At 44.6% G+C, this 19,794-nt stretch overlaps 1 protein-coding gene across 1 annotated transcript in view; it reads left to right on the top strand.

Moving 5' to 3' along the window:
- Window positions 1-13,784, top strand: part of SYNJ2 (synaptojanin 2) — a 71,157-nt gene extending 57,373 nt beyond the window's left edge. Inside the window, exons 21-28 of the mRNA XM_074166094.1 lie at window positions 795-873; window positions 2,149-2,317; window positions 2,703-2,855; window positions 6,320-6,457; window positions 7,637-7,749; window positions 8,608-8,716; window positions 10,533-10,735; window positions 12,585-13,784. Of these exons, the coding sequence (XP_074022195.1) occupies window positions 795-873; window positions 2,149-2,317; window positions 2,703-2,855; window positions 6,320-6,457; window positions 7,637-7,749; window positions 8,608-8,716; window positions 10,533-10,735; window positions 12,585-13,388 (1,768 nt within the window). The 3' untranslated portion in view covers window positions 13,389-13,784. The remainder of the gene's footprint in view (window positions 1-794; window positions 874-2,148; window positions 2,318-2,702; window positions 2,856-6,319; window positions 6,458-7,636; window positions 7,750-8,607; window positions 8,717-10,532; window positions 10,736-12,584) is intronic.
- Window positions 13,785-19,794: the final 6,010 nt, after the last annotated feature.

The following is a 19,794-nucleotide window of genomic DNA, read 5'->3' as shown; positions in this document are numbered from 1 at the left end:
TCGCCTTTCTTTTGGGGGTCATTTTGCTTATTTTTTAATAGTACAGCTTCTCACAATTTTATCACTGGCTGAGTTTGAGAGGGGGAGTGTGATAGCTTCTGGCAGAGCAGTTTAATTTAATTCTAGTTGATTCTGTACTGTTGATTCTGCTCCAGCATAGCTATGAGACTTCCCTTTTGAGAAATGCAGGCAAAAGACCTGACAGTAGACCTGAGAAACAAGACCAGAAACTTGTTTATGTTGTATTTGACCCATTTATTAATGGAGGAAACTGGTGACCCGTTGCTGTATGGTTTTATGAGGTACCAAATATAAGTTGAGGGTTCAAAATTAGCCCTGCGGGAACAGCAGTAATACCTTGCTTGTGAAGAAAAGGAGCAAGAAAAGAACATGCTTCGTTGGTTTTGTTTTTAATTGCTTTAGAGCTTGATGGTTTACTAGTCTTTGAGAACATCACATCTTCTCTGAGGTGAGGGATATGCAGAGAAATTGAACTTAGTACAGAGGGAGTGTGGATATCAGACTCAGAATCCTGTCAAGGGCTGCTGAGGTGTTTGTGCTGCTGCCTCAGGGGCCATAAAGTAAAGAGCAGGGTGCTGAGGTCACACAAGGGAGGATGGAGGAGCGGAAGAGCCCAACTGGGATTCATAGATCACCCCAAAAAGTAGTTGTGAGGAGAATACAACTGAAACAAAACAAATGGCTATACAAAACCATCACGCTTGCCTTTAAGACTTTTTATTTAATGGTGAAGTAAAATGTACTGTTTTCTCTCCTCTACCTTTTTTCACTAGGATCAGTGGAGGTCAAATGCTGGTGACATTTGCAGACAGCAAGTCAGCTCTTCGTGTTATGGATATAGACGGTGTCAAAGTAAGACTCTCTCAAACCTATAATAATAATTTCATAACAAATTTCTCAAAAAGTGGTTGCTTAGAATGAGATAGTTGAGTTTCTAGCTAAATCACGTAGCAGTATTTCAAAGAAACTCAGTGCTCACAAAGTCCTTAGCTTTCACAGCGGCTGAGGCTTTTAATGCAGTATTTCAGTTCCAGAAGGTCAGGAGATGACATTTCTTGGAACTCCTAAGCAGTGCTTAGGATCTGGCCTCTGATACCACTCCAGAACACATGGCCTTGGTCATTGTTCTGGCACTTGAAGCAGTTCTCCTGAGAGGATATGTGACATTATACTGTTGCCAAAGCATCCTCACGATTGTGGTTTGGAGGTTTTGGGGTTTTTTTATTTCTCTCAAGTGTATCAAATAAACTCCTTCTACCAAGCTGGAACAACATGATTCATTGGCCTCCATGGCAAACTCAGCATTAGCAGTAGGAGTTTACCTTCCCATCCCCTGCTCTTCCTTCCCACGCACATGCTCTACAATTCATCAGCCCCCTCGTTTATGCTGACAAAACTGTTTGTGGGGCTGTACTGTATGTAAACTTAACACTGAAGTAATGGATTTAACTCTTATTCTTTCATATTCGGAGTTTTTATCTTTTAATTTCACATTTGTAGTTTATAGCACAGACCAAAACACAATTGTATGTGCAGAGCATGTGAAGGTGTGAGGAACCTGGGTCAGGAACATTCCAAACTAATTTTGCTGCCGAAGCTGCTGGCGTGGACACATCTCACCCCACATGTCACAGATCAACACATATAAGCAGCTGTGGTCTTAATCCCTTTAATAATATACTTTCCATGGACATCAACCATCATTTTGGGGATTTTCTGAGCAGAAAAAATCCTTGCATCCTTACAGATGGCAGCGTGTCGCAGTTTTGTGTGTTTTAAAGCTACTGACTCAAAAATGGAACCCTCCCACACCATTATTACTATCACAGTATCGTTTTGATGATTTTTGATGTTTCACCTATTTCTGAAGTATTTCCCAAATGCAGCAGCAGTGCTTTTTGATCTGTGAACCTAATTTTCTTTCAAGAATATTGTTACAGCCTGAAAACTTTGTTATGGGGGTAGGAAGAGCTCTTCCTTCTCATTTAGCTTCTCAAATGAAGCTTTAGTTGCACCAGTTTCTGAAGCAGTTGTACAATAGCCTGGTAGCACTTGCTTGTTCTGTTCAGGTGTTCTTATTCTGTGAAGCTGCTTGGCAAAAGGGATACAATTCTTTCTTTGCATTAGGTTAGAGGCAGAACAGTGAAGATCCGGCCAAAGACTAAGGACTGGCTAAAGGGCCTTCAGGAGGAAATTGCTCGAAAACGAGACAGCGTTGTTCCCATGTCCCCCACAGCAAACTCCTGTCTTCTGGAAGAAAATTTTGACTTCTCAAGTTTGGACTATGACTCAGAAGGTGAGCAGCAGGTTTCTAAGCTAAGTTGTAAGAAACTGCTTCGCTGACTTTGATTACACAGAGAAGGTGCAGTCTGAGTGTCAGGGGTATCTTCATCTGTAATGAAGCCACACTCCTTAAAAAGAGGATCGTAATTAAAGCCATGACCTGGCACTGTGCCTGGGCAGAGAACTGTTGCTTAGATCATCTTATCAATTTAGTATTATAATATATGGTAGCAAACCCAATGTGTGGTACAGTTGTCTGTATAGAAACAAACTAAAGAAACAGATGGGTTACACACAAAGCTTGCCCAGCCTGTGAATTAAATTCATTGATTGACAGTAGGGAGAGACAGAGAATGCATTTTCTCACTAATTTTTTGTTATCTAATATTTTAATTCAGGTGATATAGTGGAAGATGAAGATGATTATTTAGATGACGCTTTGTGTCCACACCTAGTAGCAAACGCAGCAGAAGACATGCCTGATGGCTCTGGACATTTGGCACCCGTAGCTCTTTCAAACAAATCTGGACAAAACCCACGGCTTTATAAAGGTAAAGTATCTGCCTTCCTTAAAATAAGACCTGAAAGTTTGATGGTTGTTCTCCTTTTGTCTGTGTTTCCCTGTTCATTTATATGTTCATTTTAATTTCTCCAAAGATAAGGATCATCTTTTTGGTACATGTTCATGCTTAACCCCCCCGAGTTAGTGACTGTAATTGAGCCCTCAGGCATAACGGCAATACAAATAATAAAGCTTAGATCCTCCTTCCGTCTAGCCCAGGGCAAGGCAAGAATGCTGATAAATGCTGGTTTCCTTTTATAGTCAGGAGAAATTAAGTCTTTTTATCCCATTTGATGTTGTTCGGCACCAGACCACAAAACAAAAAATTGTCCTTATTTTTTAATTGGTGAGAGCCAGAGCAAAGTTAAACCAAAGGAATTCTGTTGATCCAGTGGTTGGCCTGGCTCTGTCCTTTGAGCAAGAGCTGTGGTGGTGCAGTCAGGTGTAAGCTGGGCAGTACGGGAGGTTTTTATGTTCAAATGACTTCAAAGAAGCCTAAAGTTTCTCCTTTGTTACGATTTTACTTATTTCTGAAGAAGTTGAGATTCACACACCAGGTATATTCATTCTTATGGTGCTTCGTAAATGCGTCGCCTTTTTTCCTGGTCACCTGGCTTGTTTGCACATAATCGTGAAGTGTCTCAGTAAAAAGAAGCTGAAGCTGTGAAGAGAATACTGATAAAAGCTGCAGCAAGAACTAGCCAAGCCAGTGGTGGTCTTACAATGGGATGTGAGCAGGACGTGACAGAGCATTGACAGGCTGGGTCTCGTATTAAACCCTTCGTTGTGACAGCAAGTGATTCAGTAGCTGCCTTTTTGTACTCTCTCAGAAGTGTTTTATGTCTTCTGACATAAAAGTGAAAACTTTAATATCTTCAGAGGTTGAGTCAGAAGTAGAGTTCAAAAAGATTAAATGCAATTCCTAAGTTTACACAGACAGATTGTCCAAACAATCGGAGTGATACGCAGCTTTCCTGCCCACCTTGAGTCATAGGCTGGGTGCAGTGGGGCCAGACCCAGAGACCTCGCCCTCAGTCAAGGAGTAATATGTCATTATTAAATACTCTGAAGCCAATCGCTTTGTATTATAGGATGCCTTGCCCTCCGAACACCTCTGGCCTACTGTGTGATGATTCATTAAGCTACAGAGAATTGCAGTGATTCTTTTCACCCACGCTAACTCTTCTCCACAAAAAATATCACAAAGTAAGTGGAGATCATAAAGTATAGTTTGGAGGAGGTCAAGGTGGGTTCATGATCTCACACAACTCAAAATATGATATATTCAATCCATCTTGAAAGTCTCTGCAATTTCAGATGCCTCCATAAGCTTCCAATTCTGCCTGAGTAACTCCTGATTGAAGATACGATGATTGTACAGCTCGTGTTAGACACAGATGGAAACCAATCATGGGCAGAACATTGTATATGTGTGTTTCTGAGGTCAGAGAAGGGCAGAGTCTCACAAAACTGATGTCCCTGGAAGGCATTGCCTAAAACTAGCAGCCTTTTAAGGGAAGGGATAGTGTTGGTGGCTGGTTTTGGTCTTGTATTAGGTGTTACTGCCAGAATTTCAAGCCGTGCTTTTAGGCGCCTGCGTGACTCCTTGGATCCTACTGAGCAGCCCGTATCTGCAGCTTGGAAGTATTGAAAATGCAGAGGGAAGGGGGAGGGCGGGTTGGGCAGATCCCAGGCTGCGTCTCCCTGGCTGCTGAGTGGGAGTAGGAAACTGTGAGGCAGCTCAGTATTCCCTGCAGAGCTCAGCTTTCTGAAAAACAAGAACTTGTGTAAGAATGCCTGAAGTATGAGAGGGAGCTGCTGCACAATTCCTTCTCCATCCTCGCCAAACCACAGGGGCAAAACTAAACCCGGTGAATTTTGGAGCCCTAAAGAGCAGACCTGCGTGGCTGGGCAGCCATAGCGGGGTGACAAGGCTGAAGGGAAAGCCCTCACTGCAACAGAGTGGGAGACTAAAGCAATCCCTGCTTCTCGCCTCTCCAGCTGTCAGAGAGGCTTAGACAGGATGAAAGGCTGTGTAATTAATTACCTAGTCTTGTAAGGTGCAGCCAAGGGCTAGCAGATTGAGGCAGGTGTGCCTGTTAGGAGGCAATGCTGGAAAGCAGAGATGTGATGAGTGAGCTGTACGGACAGATTTTTCTCTGGCATAAAACCAGTTCTCCTGAGCAAAGAACGTTGTCTAATATTCAGAGGGAACTACTGTCTTCAGGAAGGAAGAGCAAGGGACCGACCATGACGAGCCTCCTCGTGGCTTCCACGACACAGTTTGCATGAGAGCTGGTTGCCATCAAGTCTGGCTGCGAAAAGCTCAGAATCTAACCAGGTGATTAGTAACCCTGAAATCGGGCGCAGGCAGTCTTTGTGTCGGCACAAACAGTTCATAAGTGCTGGAAAAAGAGAGAGACAAGTGTTTGACGAAGGGGTAGATGTTTCCTGGAGTGGGAGCAGGGAGACATTCGGGGAGAGCAGAACGATATGAAAGTTTTATGAAAGTTTTAACTCAACTTTTATGAAAGTTGAGTTTCAACAAGGGCAAGTGCCAGGTTCTGCAGTTGGGCCACAATAACCCCAAGCAGTGCTACAGGCTTGGGGAAATGTGGCTGGAAAGCTACCTGGAAGAAAGAGACCTGGGGGTTCTAATTGACAAGCGGCTGAATATGAGCCGGCAGTGTGCCCAGGTGGCCAAGAAAAGCCAATAGCATCCTGGCTTCTATTAGAAATAGCGTGACCAGCAGAAGTAGGGAGGTGATTGTCCCCCTGTACTCAGCACTGGTGAGGCCACACCTGGAGTATTGTGTCCAGTTTTGGGCACCTCAATACAAGAGAGATATTGAGGTGCTGGAGCGGGTACAGAGGAGGGGAATGAAGCTGGTGAAGGGCCTGGAAAACAAATCACATGAAGAGCGGTTGAAGGAGCTGGGACTGTTTAGTATGAGGAAGAGGAGGCTGAGGGGAGACCTCATCACTCTCTACAACTACTTGAAAGGACACTGTAGAGAGGCTGGTGCTGGTCTCTTTGCACAGGTAATTAATGACAGAACGAGAGGGAATGGCTTCAAGCTCCAACAGGGTAGGTTTAGACTGAACATTAGGAAAGAATTTTTCACAGAAAGAGTGGTCGGGCATTGGAACAGGCTGCCAGGGAGGTGGTTGAGTCACCATCCCTGGATGTGTTTAAGAGCCATTTAGATGTGGTGTTGGGGGATATGGTGTAGGGGAGAACTTTGTAGTGTAGGGTAGATGGTTGGACTCGATGATCCCAAGGGTCTCTTCCAACCTAGACGATTCTATGATTCTATGAAAGGAGCTGTGCCATGTTGCTGAGGTACCTGTTTGAGGTTTGCCATTCCTAATCGCCTCTCTCCTGACCACTCAGGTTCGGTGCATCTCACCCCCTGGGTATCGAATACAGATTCTTTCTAAAATTTCCCCTAGATGATACAGACCTGGCCGATTTGAAGCGGGAGCTGGAGGCAACTGGGGAACAACGCCGCCGCCGGACCCCAAGCAGGTCTCTGTCCATTCCCACCAGGCCTCGGCCACCTCAGCCGCCACAGAGGCCTCCCCCTCCTGGTGAGTTTAACTTTAATGTTGTGTTGGCTCCAGCTGAACAGTTTTGCCTGCCCTTTCTGGGTGACAAAGAAAGTAATACCTTGTTCTGAAACGTCAGGCTGTTGAAGTACTCGTATTTGCTTCCCAGTCTTTTTCAGCCTGACTCTGGCTGCAGTTAGCAACGGGAGAAGTTTGTCTTTAGGATGACAGATACTCCACAAAAAAAAAAAGCCTTTATGTTTCACACTAACTCCTCACTCAGGTTAGCGAGTTGACCAGCTACTTTGTGGTAATAAAAGGAAATATCCGTATTTATGCCTGCTGACTTCCAAAGTCACTGAGTGTTTTCTTACAGTTTCTTTGTTTCTGACTTGATTGTAATCTTCTTTTTTAAAAAGCTTTGACAAAATACTTGTTCCGGGCAGTTTTTGTCCTTTTCTGCTTGCTTTTGTGTTTGTGAAAGAAATGCAAAGTGGCTTATGATTTTCAGTGAGGCACAAAGGGGAAGTGATGCTCTTTACCTAAGCTCTACCCACCTGAGATACCGTCACTGCCGTGCTGCTCCTGGTTTTATGGCCACTTCTGGATGAATGCTGATTGCTAGATCAGCATCATCATCTTTGCCTTCTGCATGACACAAGCTATACATCACATCTTTCTTGCAGCCCAAAAGTCTCTCTTCTGTGTATATTTTCCAGTCTTAAATTTAAGGTTCTGTCAGGCTCACTGCTGGAAGATGAGTTCTTTGGGATTATTCCCATTCATTTCCGAGTCTGTTGCACAGAAGCAACAACACTGGTATCTATAACTCTATTGCCTGGAATGCAATACTAATGCTCAGCTGAGGTTGCTAAATTAATTAAATGAAAGTAAAACTAACCAGGAAACTGTTTCCTGAAGCAGCCCGAGATTCCAGCATTTTATTCTGTGTTGAGATTTATTTTTTTTCACCTTCGATTAGACCAGTAACAGTTCAGCCCATCGCTCCTCCTAGATTAAAGTGTCTGGCTCTTGGCACTCAGGCAGGGGGCCTCGAGGTCCTTGGTGTCCTACAGGAAGGTCTCGCCTAATATGTCTGTCCCTGGAGGAGCAGGGAGGGTGAGAGACAAACAATTTCAAAGCACGTTGGTTTTGCTCCATTGCAGATAAAATGTTGTACCAGCTCTTGAATGTAAAAAGCCATTTTTATTCCTCTTTCAGCTGGAACATCAGGCAAAAAGTCCCCCTCAGATGGTTCCCTCTCTCCAGGAAGCCATTCCACGTGCTCCATCCTGGCAACGGCAAAGCTGCTCCCTGGAGCCCCTCAGCAGCCAGTGAGTCCTGCCGCTCAGTGTGGCCACTTAACATTGTCCTCATCTCCCCCATCTACATAGACACTGAGCATGATGTACATGGAAGGAAGCCCATCACATGCCTGAGCTGGAAATGCTAAGATGAACTTCTTTTACTGTAATACTGGACTGTAGGACCTGCTAGACGCCAGAAAAATGTTGATTAAATTGCTGGGAATTAGAAAGGCCAAAGAGGGAGAGAGGAAATGGTACAAGACCAGGGCACTGTTGGTTTATTCCTCATGCTGCTTTCTGACAGATGCTAATTTGAATTTCCAGCTCCATGATAACATGCTTTAATTCTTTTCTTACCTCTTTTTTGATGGGCCACGCTAGTCTCCAGAAACCAGGAAAAGCCTTGGAACAGGCTGCCCGGAGAAGCTGTGGATGCCCCATCCCTGGAGGTGTTCAAGACCAGGCTGGATGGGGCTTTGAGTGACCTGCTCTAGTGGAGGTGTCCCTGCCCATGGCAGAGGGGTTGGGACTCGATGATTTTTAAGGTCCCTTCCAACTCTAACCATTCTATGATTCTATGACCGTTGCCAGCGAGGCTGGTAGCGCTCTGAGTAGACCAAGACCAGAATGTGGAAACACCCCCCCACACAAGGGATGGCTAAGGGACCAGCTGGGGCAGAAAGCCATTGACCTGTCAGCTGGTAACAAAGATGTAGTATCTGTCAAAAGATTCCCCAGCATTTCTGTAGTATTTATAGATTGCTGAATAGCTACTGGCAAAAGCAGAATTTTACAGGCGTGTGAGCTTAGCTCTAAGATTACAGGTGTACAAGGAAAATCAGTTCTTTCAAGATTACTCATTCTCATATATTTTTTTTTTTAAAGCCTAAAGTCCGGACTGGAATAAGTAAACCTTACAACGTCAAACAGATCAAAACCACCACAGCTGAGGAAGCAGAAGAAGCTATCAGATGTCTTATGGAAGCTAAAGGAGGTGAGCACAGCTCTCTAACTGGCTTCTAAAAATCTTTAAATAAAGAAAACCGTAGGTGTATTCATCCATCCCACTGTAGCCCAGATGCACGTATTTCTATTCAGAAGCTCACCTGAACACTGACATACACATTCTTGCAAGATTGTACTTGGTGTTCTCTTGTCAGTTTTGATAATATTAGCCTTTTTTTTTTCTCCCAAGATGACTCAAGTTGTGTATTTTTGTTGTAGAACCTGTTACTAGGAGCACCTTCGGTTATTTATGTCCAGACTATATATTAGTCTGAACAATTTAAAGATAAAGATGGGATCTTACTAAACTGATGGTGTCTGTTTTAGCTCAGAGTTGCACAAAGGATATTTGCTGCTTTATTTAGTGAATGCCCACTGTTCCAAGCAGAACTGAGAGCAAATGCAGCTGAGAGAGAAATAACCTGGGTTCTGTTCTGTTCTGTTTGGACAGCAAGTAATAGTTGTAAGCTAGAGAGAAGCTTGCACCACTTCAGCTTGAATAGCTAAGCTAAAAGGCTACTCTGTGTTTAGGCGCTCTGTCTAATCCCTGGAGGAGAGAGCTTCTTGCAAGGGCAAGTAAGAGCAGGAAACTAGCTCAGGTATTGAAACCCGGGCAGTGGGAATGTACCCTCCAGGGCTGCAAGTAGTCTTTCTGCTGGTGCTGTGTGAATGAGAAAGGATGCAGCGTGACTCTCAGATAGCTATGCGAGTTTGCAAGGAGTTTAGGAGAAAACCATCCCTTTTCATCTTTAAACAGAGGAAACAGAGTCTGGAATAATCCAATTTAATTAAAGATATCATAAGGCATCTTGTTGTTTGTCCCTCAGAGAGTGCTGTTCATTTGTTTTGAAATCAGATTTACTCTCCATTAATTTTGAGATTCACATAAAGCATTTTCACTCAGTGTGGGTAAGGAAACTAGCCTGGTCACCATCACTTTCAGTCCCTTGTGCTGTACCACCAGCTGGCATTTACAGTTCTTCCCAAAGTACTCAAGACGTGCTTGGTATCATTATCTTCATTTTCCAGCTAAGGAAACCAGGACAAAAGGAGACTCAGGACTTGAGTCCAGTATTCTGGAACTCCTGGCCAGTGTTTTTTCCACTTGGCCAAATGGTGGTGCAGTACTACTGGTTTGGCATGAAATTATTTCAGAGAGGGGAGGTTTTTCCCTAACTGCATCTTACAAATGTGACAGGGTTGCAAAGGTCCGTGTTTGTTTCTAAAACCCACCTTCCTGGCCTAAGCCAGCCCTGTAGGCGTGCTTGGGGAAACATGAATATGAAAGAAGTTATCTTGAAGCTACATTCTGATAAGATCAGAAGAGCAGGGTCCAGAGGAGGCCACAAAGATGATCAGAGGGCTGGAGCACCTCTCCTGTGAGGACAGGCTGAGAGAGTTGGGGTTGTTCAGCCTCGAGAAGAGAAGGTCTCGGGGGAGACCTTATTGTGGCCTTTCAATATTTCAAGAGGGCTTATAAGACAGATGGGGACAGACATAATTGTTGTGATAGGACAAGGAGTAATATTTTTCAACTAAAAGAGGGAAGATTTAGACTAGACACAAGGAAGAAATCTCTTACAATGAGGGTGGTAAAACACACAAACAGGTTGCCCAGAGATGTGGGAGATGCCTCATCCCTGGAAACATTCAAGGTCAGGTTGGATGCGGCTCTGAGCAACCTAATCTAGTTGAAGATGTTCTTGCTTACGGCAGGGGGGTTGGATTAGATGACCTTTGAAGTTCCCTTCCAGCCCAAACTGTTCTATGATTAGTCCAAGACGCTGTTTGTTTTCGCTTTTCAGGACTACAGGAAGATGCAGCGAAGCCTGCTCCAACTAGAAACCAAACGTTCGCCAAACCCGAGCCTCTTCCCGCCATCACAAAGTCACAATCATTTCAAGGGTCGCAGGCAGGACCAGCGCTCGTGCCCCATCGCCCACCACCCAAAGTTCCAGCTACGAAGAAGCCGGTACCTCTGCAAAGGACCATAGTCAAGGTGGATAATGTAAGATATGCAAAACGCATCCAGCCTCTGTCACACAATGTGAACGATGGCAAGATGGGGTGGGCTTTTAAACTGTAGGAAGTCCTGACATCTAATGTTCTTAGCCAGCAGATGCTGAAATGATTTTGTGTATTCTAGTCAGCAAGGCATAAAACTGTAAGAAAGACTGGAAAGGAAATAGAGCCTTGAGTTCCTTACTCACCCGTTTTCAGCTTTTCTTTTTGTTAGTCCATTCTCTTCGATTTTGTTACTTTTCTTCTGGTTTGTCTAAACCTTGTCAGGATTCAAGACTCATCCTTTCTTTATCACAGTGTTTACTTTTGACCACATCATGAGTGGTCTGCTCTGGAATGATCTGCGGCAGCTTCTCCGTCAGTAGGCTGGTCTGTGTCCTGCTCAGAGACATCAATCTTTTCTCACACATCTTGTTATGGATTTAGCCTTTTGCTTTGAATTCTGGATTCTACTCAAGAGTTCAGCTTCTTAAAAATACAAACCTGTAGGTGTTGGGGTTTTAACCTCTGTCAGGTCTCTACAGTGGAGATAATAGTTCTTCACCTCTGGAGCTGCTAAAATGAGTATTTAATGGTGAAAGCAATTTAAGGGCAATAGAGAGAGAAATATAACCTTTCACAGTCTTCCGTTGACAGAACCTCTGCTAGGAAGCTCTGTTCTAAGTTAGGACTCCTGCCTTACCTTGCTTTGTAAGGGCATTCACCCCCGCTCTATAACGGACTTTGTGCCGTCTCGACTTAGCAGATTCACAAAAGAAAAACACCAGACACTGCCCTTCCCTTAAACATTCAGTAACAGGGAATGGTCTGTTTATTTTGTTTATGTTGTCACCGTTCCGGAAAGGTGCTGAGAAGGGTTGCTATTTTGCTGTCAGTTATATGAGCAGGAAAATATCTATTTCAGTTTGACTCTGCTTCAGAATTCCCTTCCTTCCTCCGCCAGAGTGAGCTCGGGTGGGAGCTGTGTGCTTGAAAACCTCTGCCCAATCCACCCGTATGATTAGGAAAGCACACAATTAAGCATAGGCAACTTAAGAACAACATATAGACAGAAGTAACAGGAGATATGTCCATCATGAAACATTGACTAAATATTCTGACTGCATTAAAAAGCCTGTATATTATCTTTTAATATTATGTGAGTGTTATAAAGTGCTTTCATTCAGTCACACGGAGTGTGAGAGATCTGAAGCAGCCACTGCCCTCTTGGACTGAGCTTGGCTCCAGTTATTTATCTATCTATTTTTAAATGGTGAGTATATACTAGGTTGAACTTTTGAGAGCTTACTTTAAGCTTCAGTTTCTAGCATCACGAGACATGACAGAGCCATTAATGCATTTTTTTGGGTTAGCTTAAGCTAATTGTCCTTCAGCCTTATCTATCAGAAGGTACCCAAAGGCATGCGCTAATGGCCCCATTAATTTAGCCCTCCCTGTGCATTCTTCCTTGAATAATATTAGTCAGCAGAGAGATGTAACAAATAACTCTTCAGAACTGTGTTAATTTGGCCCGGAGCAAAATCCTAACCTGAAAGAGAGATGGTCAGAAAGAGATGTATTTCTCATACAGGGAGCCAACAGGCTGTAGGGTCCTTGTCCTCAAATGACACCCTGTAAATGGACACAGGTGCAAGGCACGATGCCGGAGAACAGAATGAGGCGGGTACAGTGTAAAGCTGTGCTGTCCAGCCCCCTCTTTTACTGCTTTATTTCCTTCTTCCAGTACTGTCAGGTTTTCTCAGTAACGCCATCAATAAGACTAGCACTAGCAGCAGGGACTCAGAATTTCAGGTACCCTTTTTGTTCTCAATCTCCTCATTCCTTTTCCCTTCCAGGCCACCTCTACGGAAGAGCAATTTGACCAACAGACAGCGCAGTCTCCTTTCGGCTTGACAGAGCCCTGTCTAGAAGCTGGGGCTATTCTTAGTCCCACCAGGATTACCCCAGTCCCTAAACCCAGAACACCGCAATCAGGGAAGGCTCAGGAGAGCAGGGGGAGCAGTGAAAGGCAGCCCCCCCCGGCAAGCATGGCCGAGGCTGTCACGCTGCCTCCCCAGAACCCTTCCTTTGCCCCAAAGGTGCCACCACGAAGAAAGAAGTCGGCACCTGCAGCTCTGCATCTGCAAGTTCTCCAGAGCAGTGACAACCCGCTTTTTAGTGAGCTGATGTTCAACTCCAACAAGAACAACAATCCCGGGTTCTGTCTCCAGTCTCAGGATGCTCATGTCCCCGCACAGTCTGCTCTCCCAGCTCCTACATCCTCTGCCAGCCCAGAAAAGAGCACAACTGAGCAGCTGGCACCAAACACCGCAGAATTGGTGGCCAACCTTCAGGGCCCTCCCGTACCAGAAGGCCAGCAGCCACAGCTCCCAGATACCAGCTCCCTTCCAGAGAACACCAACCTTTTGGACCTGGAGATGGATTCTTCCTGCCCTCCTTCCATACAGGCAGCACCAGCTACTTCTTCAGCACACACTCCAGAAAATTTAAAAGGTCCCAACTTGAAAGATTTCAGTCACTGGGTTACATTTAGTGACGATGAAGACAGCAGTGCGCTGTCAGAGGGGGTCAATAAACTGCTCGTCTTGGAACAAAACAAAAATATCTTGATGAAGACAAATACTGATTTAGAACTGTAAAATTTTGCCCCCCTTAATGTTCTTATAGAAGTCATAATTATGATGCAAAATAAAAATAAATCTTTTGCACAAAGATTTTTATTTAAGGAAATAAATCATCTGTCTATGCTACATTTCATTTTCATGTTTAAAGATAAAGCTACTGCCCCTGGAGGGAAATGTAAAGAGTATATACATCCTAACATTATCTACACCTTGTTTGAAAAGTTCTTTATTGTAAGTTATTTCTTTTTTTATTAATCCATCTTAAGAGGTTTTATTTCATTTCAGGTACAAATCATATGTAAGAGCGTGTAATGACGTATGGAAAAAAAGACATTAAGAAAAAAAACATTTTCCTGTGAAATTTATCTATTAATCCATTTCTGTCACTTGAAATAAAGCACCCTTATCTGGAATAGTTAAACTGCTCCAGTTACTCTGGAACAAACATCCAAAAGGGGAATATAGACCAGTATAACTACAGCAGTAACACTGGTAGTGTTCTGCTAATTAGTTTCTGTTGTGGAAACAAGGCTTGGGCAGTATCTCCTTGTAGATCCTAACCAGCTGCAGCGTCTGCAGGCCCCAGGACTCACCTTCTTAAACTCATCCCTGAGTTAAAAGTAAAACAGAAGGCGCGTGTGATGGGGCTGAAAAGCAGAACCGCGAGAGATGATGCCCTGGTGTCAGCAAGAGATGCCTGGTTTTACTCTGGCCCAGGCAAGTTGCACCCCAGTATTACACAGATCTTTTCCAAGTGCTGCACTGCTTCATCGTCAGGAAATGCCATCTCTTGCTTTTACTCCCACAGCGCCCATGAGGAAAGCACGGGTCTTGGAACCAAACTTCATGCAAGCGCAACGCAGGCCATCGTGGCCTGAAACTAAGCCCAAGCACACGACTGGGGACAGCAGAACCCTCCTGCAGAGAAGAGCAGTTGCTTATGCCTAATCATGAGTCTGTCCACGCACAGCAAAGCTCAACTGGGACACCAAAATGGTAGGGTGTGGACGGGTGTGGTGCAGCTGCTCTCGCTGGGCGTTTCTGCTGATCATCAGCTGTGCAGGCTGGTTATTTTGTACCCGGGAAGGAGCTGCCCTGTGCGTCCCATTCACCCTCACAGTAAAGCCCTGCAGCAGCAGAGAAACAGCTCAGGCAGCCTTGAGAAACGGTATGATCACAGAACATGAGCTGGGAAGGCTCAGAAATGGAACTAGAAAGGGGCGACTGCATCGAAGACTCAGGAGAAATTGAAGAAGCAGGCACACCCCTGTAAATAAATGGTACACGGTGCATCCAAGCAGGGAACATACCCATCCGTACAGCTATGTATGTACCCATCCATACAGGGGTCCAGAGGAGGGCCACAAAGATGATGAGAGGGCTGGAGAACCTCTCCTATGAAAACAGGCTGAGAGAGTTGGGGTTGTTCAGCCTGGAGAAGAGAAGGCTCCAGGGAAACCTTAAAACAGCCTTCCAGTACCTAAAGGGGGCTACTGGAGAGATGGGGAGGGACTCTGTATCAGGGAATGGAGCGATAGGACGAGAGGTAACAGTTTTAAACTTAAAGAGGGGAGATTTAGATTAGATCTCAGGAAGAAATTCTTTGCTGTGAGGGTGGTGAGACACTGGAACAGGTTGCCCAGAGAAGCTGGTGATGCCCCAATCCCTGGAGGTGTTAAGGCCAGGCTGGATGGAGCTTTGAGTGACCCGGTCTAGTGGGAGGTGTCCCTGCCCATGGCAGGGGGGTTGGAACGTGATGATCTTTAAGGTCCTTTCCAACTCTAACCATTCTATAATTCTATTCATCCAGGCAGGGGATGTACCCACTAGGAGGCAGGTAGAGCGCACAGAGTAAGACTAACTGGGAAGCAACTGCGATTATCTGTTCTATGCAGGTTCTTGCAAAGAAAAAGTAAGTTTAAAAGATTATCATATTCAGTGGTTCAGGATGTGACAACCACTGTAAGTACCAGGCACATGCTCCTGGGTGCCTGCTTTGCTGCTCCCTTATCCATAGCCAGTATCCCCCCAGGGCCCATAGGGCCAGTGTTTCGGGTGAGTCTATAGGTCACTTACCCCGTGGGCTGGCTCATGCAGTATCGCTGCTCAGCTCAAAGCAGATTCGATCTTCGCAATGAAGGACTCCCTCGTTTATTAACAAGCCAGCGCTCATACGGCTCGGAAGCCCAAGCTTTCGGCAAGGATGCTCCCTGGTGCTAAACGTGGCCGTTGCCTGCTGCAGCTGCGCAGGCCTTTGCCCTTGCCTGAGCAGTAAAACTGTACGCTGTAGATGTTAAGAGAAGCACAAAGATCTTTTATTATTAAAATAAAGGAGAGAGTTTTTAAGCAGTTGGTGAAACTGAAAAAAAACCTAAGTGGCTTGTTCTCAGCTTCTTTCAAACTGGGAATTCAGCCACGTTCTTCCTCGTAATGCCTACCTGTTTTTGGACGCGGGACATCACGTAAGAGAGGATGCTGCCTTTGCCTGAGCACCTGCCATCCTCCTCTGCCAGAGTCTTTAAAAAAGCCCCCAAAACCTTCCTAGGCCAAACCAATAAAAGGCAGTGCTAAGCTTCTTCCGTGTCGGTTTAACACGGCAGCAGGTGGGTGAGTAATAATAGCTGTTTCCCTGCAAGATGACACAGAGCCTTAGCCTCTTCCTCCTCCTCTTAAAGAAAAAAAAAAGTACAGTGAATATTTACGGGCACGTTTTAGTATAAAACATTAAGGGCCATAAAAAAGAAAGAGTACGTTATATGACCATATCTAACACTTTCTGCAAAGATAATTAACAGTTCTAGGACAGCCAATTTACATGTTAATGAAAGTGCTAGCAGGAAAGCCAATTAAAGTAGATTTATACAAGTCAAATAAAAATCTGCTTTATTACTCTCCTTGAGTAAGAGAAGTATCTGGCCTTTAGCATTATATCTTATGTCTATGTATGTGGCAAGCTGCCCGCTGAAGCAGGAATCCCTGCACTAGTGGCTTTACACTGTCAGTGACAGCATGTGCTGCTCAGTCACAGCAAATCAAGGGAGAGGAACAGCCAGCTCAGCCAAAAAGGTTACAGCAAAGAATGAGGAATCGCCTGTCTCAATATATTACTTTCCACACTGGAGCCCAGCACCCAGCCAGGTGTTTTTCAGAGGCAGGTGCTTGTGCCCTGGGTTCTAGTTTGAATTGTCAGGAGAAGTTAAGCAGGGCCGGACTTGCTCTGCGTTGGGGAAACCAGAAAACTCAGATGATTGCAGGAGGTGGTGACTCTTTCCTTCTCATTCAGGATTAAGCCAGACCCCACCACAATGTGAAAAGAGGCCGAGTGACCCGAACCATCGATACCTGACATCCACGAGTAGGGAACCCACGGCACGGCTCTGTCCTCAGCTCTGCTGCCCATTCTCACTGGGACATTATCAATGGAAACATCCTCAGTGACAGCAATCAGTCTCGAGGGCAACACAACGGGTGGGAAGGAGTGGCCCATCCCATGGCATTTCTCATGTTGTGAGCCCAGCCCTTGAGAAATCTTAAAATCATTGACACTGGCTGTGAAGTATGAATGATTTACCACATGCAAGTATTTAAGTGTGAGCTTATTTAACATGAGAGACTTGGGCAAGAGCTTGCCCAGGGCCCTGCAGCGCAGCAGCTTTAAGTTGCTCCAGGCACCCTGGATGTTCAGCTGCCTTCGTGTGTGGGGCGGGGTGAGTGGTTCTCCTCGGTATAGCAACTGCCCGATTTAGCTTTTTTAGGTGGATGATCACTGAAACAAACAAAAAGAAAGAGAACCAAAACCGAAATATCATTTAGAATTTCCACTCTGACAAAACAACATTTTCGCTTTTTCCTTTTTGTCCAGAATTGACATTTTGCACCGGATGGAAAATGTCTCCTTTCTAACCAGCTGCTCTGCCTGGCACCGTGGAGCACAGATCACAGTGAAAGCCAGTCTGCACTACCGTAATCACAGCAATTAAAAACCTGATGACTGTTGCTACTCAAAATACCAACACAGTTACACGAAGAGCGCTGGACAACAAGTGCAAGAGGATTCACAAACTCCTATTAGCCCTCCCTTCCTGTCCTGGTATTTTAGTCTTGGATGCCACAACGCAGACGAAATACCATCCTCTCAGACAATTCCCACACACCTGCCCACCACATCTGCAGCCGCGTCCCCGGTGAGATGGGATTAAGGGCATAGTTTGAGACCCAAGAACTTACATAAAGGCACTATTCTGAATTAATGTGACACTAGAGAAGCACAAAAGCGCAACTTCTAATAGAAAGCAGACATGAACCCTACACAACAGACCTTCTGGCCCTCAAACCAAGCTCTGTACATGGTTGCAAAACCCAAAAGCACAAAAACCTGTTCAGTTTGGCAAACCATGGATGAGGGGCAGCACCCCCGCTACTATGGCTCTTACTCAAGAGGAAGGGTAAACATTACCTCTTCCAGCATGAGACAATCACATGTAGGTCTTTGACAGAAGTGAACATGATCCGGAGCATTCCTTTGGCAGATCATTTACCTTTAATACATTTTGTTGCTTATCTAGTACATTTTTAAAAACACATTTCATTACTATATTAAAAAAACAAACAAACCCCAAACCAACAACACCCCCCTTCAAAATATTAGTTTTAGAAGTGACACATATATACATACAGTTACAAAAAGGAGAAAGTTGCCTCAGGAGTTCCAGTTACAGCAACAAAACACAGATGGTTTCACTGAGATTAATGCGTAAGGTCATCGAGCTGAAGCCCCGTAAGCCCAAGAAGTCTATTAAAATCGATACCAGATTTGTCACACTAAACACGCATTCGGTTATTACAAGTAGTGTCTATTCACAAGGAATTCCACGTACCCTCTACTTTGTGAATACAAAGTGTTCTAATATATTTACACTCGGAAGTTTAAACCTCAGTGTAAAAAGGATAAACTTCTTTCGAAGTTAGGAGAGTTTTGTTACATTTTCTATGTGAAATACGGCCATGCAGTGTTCTTACTTAGGGGGAAAAAATGCTCTTTTTTGCCATTTGTGGTGCTGTTCGTTCTCCGTACTGCTCCTGTGAATTTTACTACCCAACTCCAGCAGGTCAGGGCTCAACTTCCAGAAGCGCATTTTCAGCCGTAGTGTCCTCCTGGGCTGGAGTGTTCTCAGATGGGCACGGCTGAGGTGGCCTCAGGACCTGGCAGGACTGCAGTGGCCACTGGCGCCTGTGCCAAGCCCATGCAGGACTGCTCAAGGAGCATCCCACCTCTTTGGTAGCTTTCAGAGCCATAATTTTAAGCCCAGTAATATTAGATCCATCTCACATAAGCGATGCTAAGAGACATCTCAAGCCTGTCATCAACACAGGCCTTATTTAACACACGGTCAGAAGGGCAGTATAGCCTAACCATGGCCTAGGCTTGTTTTCAGAGAGGGCTGGGGGTGCAAAGAACAGAAGGAAGGAGACCACAGTTAGATTAGGCTGCTTATAACTACATTGCAAACTACCTCAGACTTTGAAAAAGTAACTGAGTGCTACCGTTAAGTTATCCTTAACATAAATAAGACAACACTGCTGGTTTTCTCTGTATCTACACCAATAAATAGACTTATGTCTCAAGAAACCAAAACATCTGGGATCTTTTGCCTTTCCCGCGATCACTATGATCACCTGAATTTTTTCCTGCTTTACTTTTCTCTCTACCTGAGCTCCAAACTCTGAGCTTTCTTGATAGGGCCTACATTTGCCTTACTCCACTTGAGCATTTTCAATGCTCTTCTTTAAATCAGCTGTAGAAGAAGTTTCTAAATGAGTAACGTGAGCCAGGGATTTGAATGTACCATCTTCTCGGTATGTCCCAAGAGGAAAGCAAAAGAGCTGAGCCTCTTGGTTTATACCTGCCATGTGAATAAGCACAGAACTGCCCTGAGTCTGACTAGATACACACTGTCATAATAAAACAAACTCATGAGTTGCTAAAATTAAGAGAGAAATGTACAAGAAGGTGAACATTTGGGTTTTTTTTTTCATTTATACAAGATTAAATATTTAAACAGATTAAAACAACTACAGTTGTCTATGCAAGACAACCTACCAACCTATCTCTTTCTCACAGAGAAAAGAGATGCCGTATCTGCTGAAAAATCTGGATGGTCTCTTCAATGAAAAGGCAAATTACAAAACCCCCTGTAATTGGGCCACTGGACTAAAATGCTACTTTCATTCACTTGGATAAATTTCTTCAGGCTCCAGTCAGACTTCTTAACACGGACAGTGAACCAAAGCTTTGAGGCAGCCATATGCTTCTTCCTCCCCTTTGACACAGCAAATAACCATCTCGCTTAATTGTTTCTGATCATCTCTGTAAGACTTCAGTCCCAGATGTGTATTTATCTTAATGACACCACCCACCTCC

The sequence above is a fragment of the Numenius arquata genome, chromosome 2 (assembly GCF_964106895.1).
Source record: "Numenius arquata chromosome 2, bNumArq3.hap1.1, whole genome shotgun sequence".
Taxonomy (NCBI): Eukaryota; Metazoa; Chordata; class Aves; order Charadriiformes; family Scolopacidae; genus Numenius; species Numenius arquata.
The sequence above is the reverse complement of the archived record's forward strand: the minus strand, read 5'-3'. Positions and strand labels throughout refer to the sequence as shown.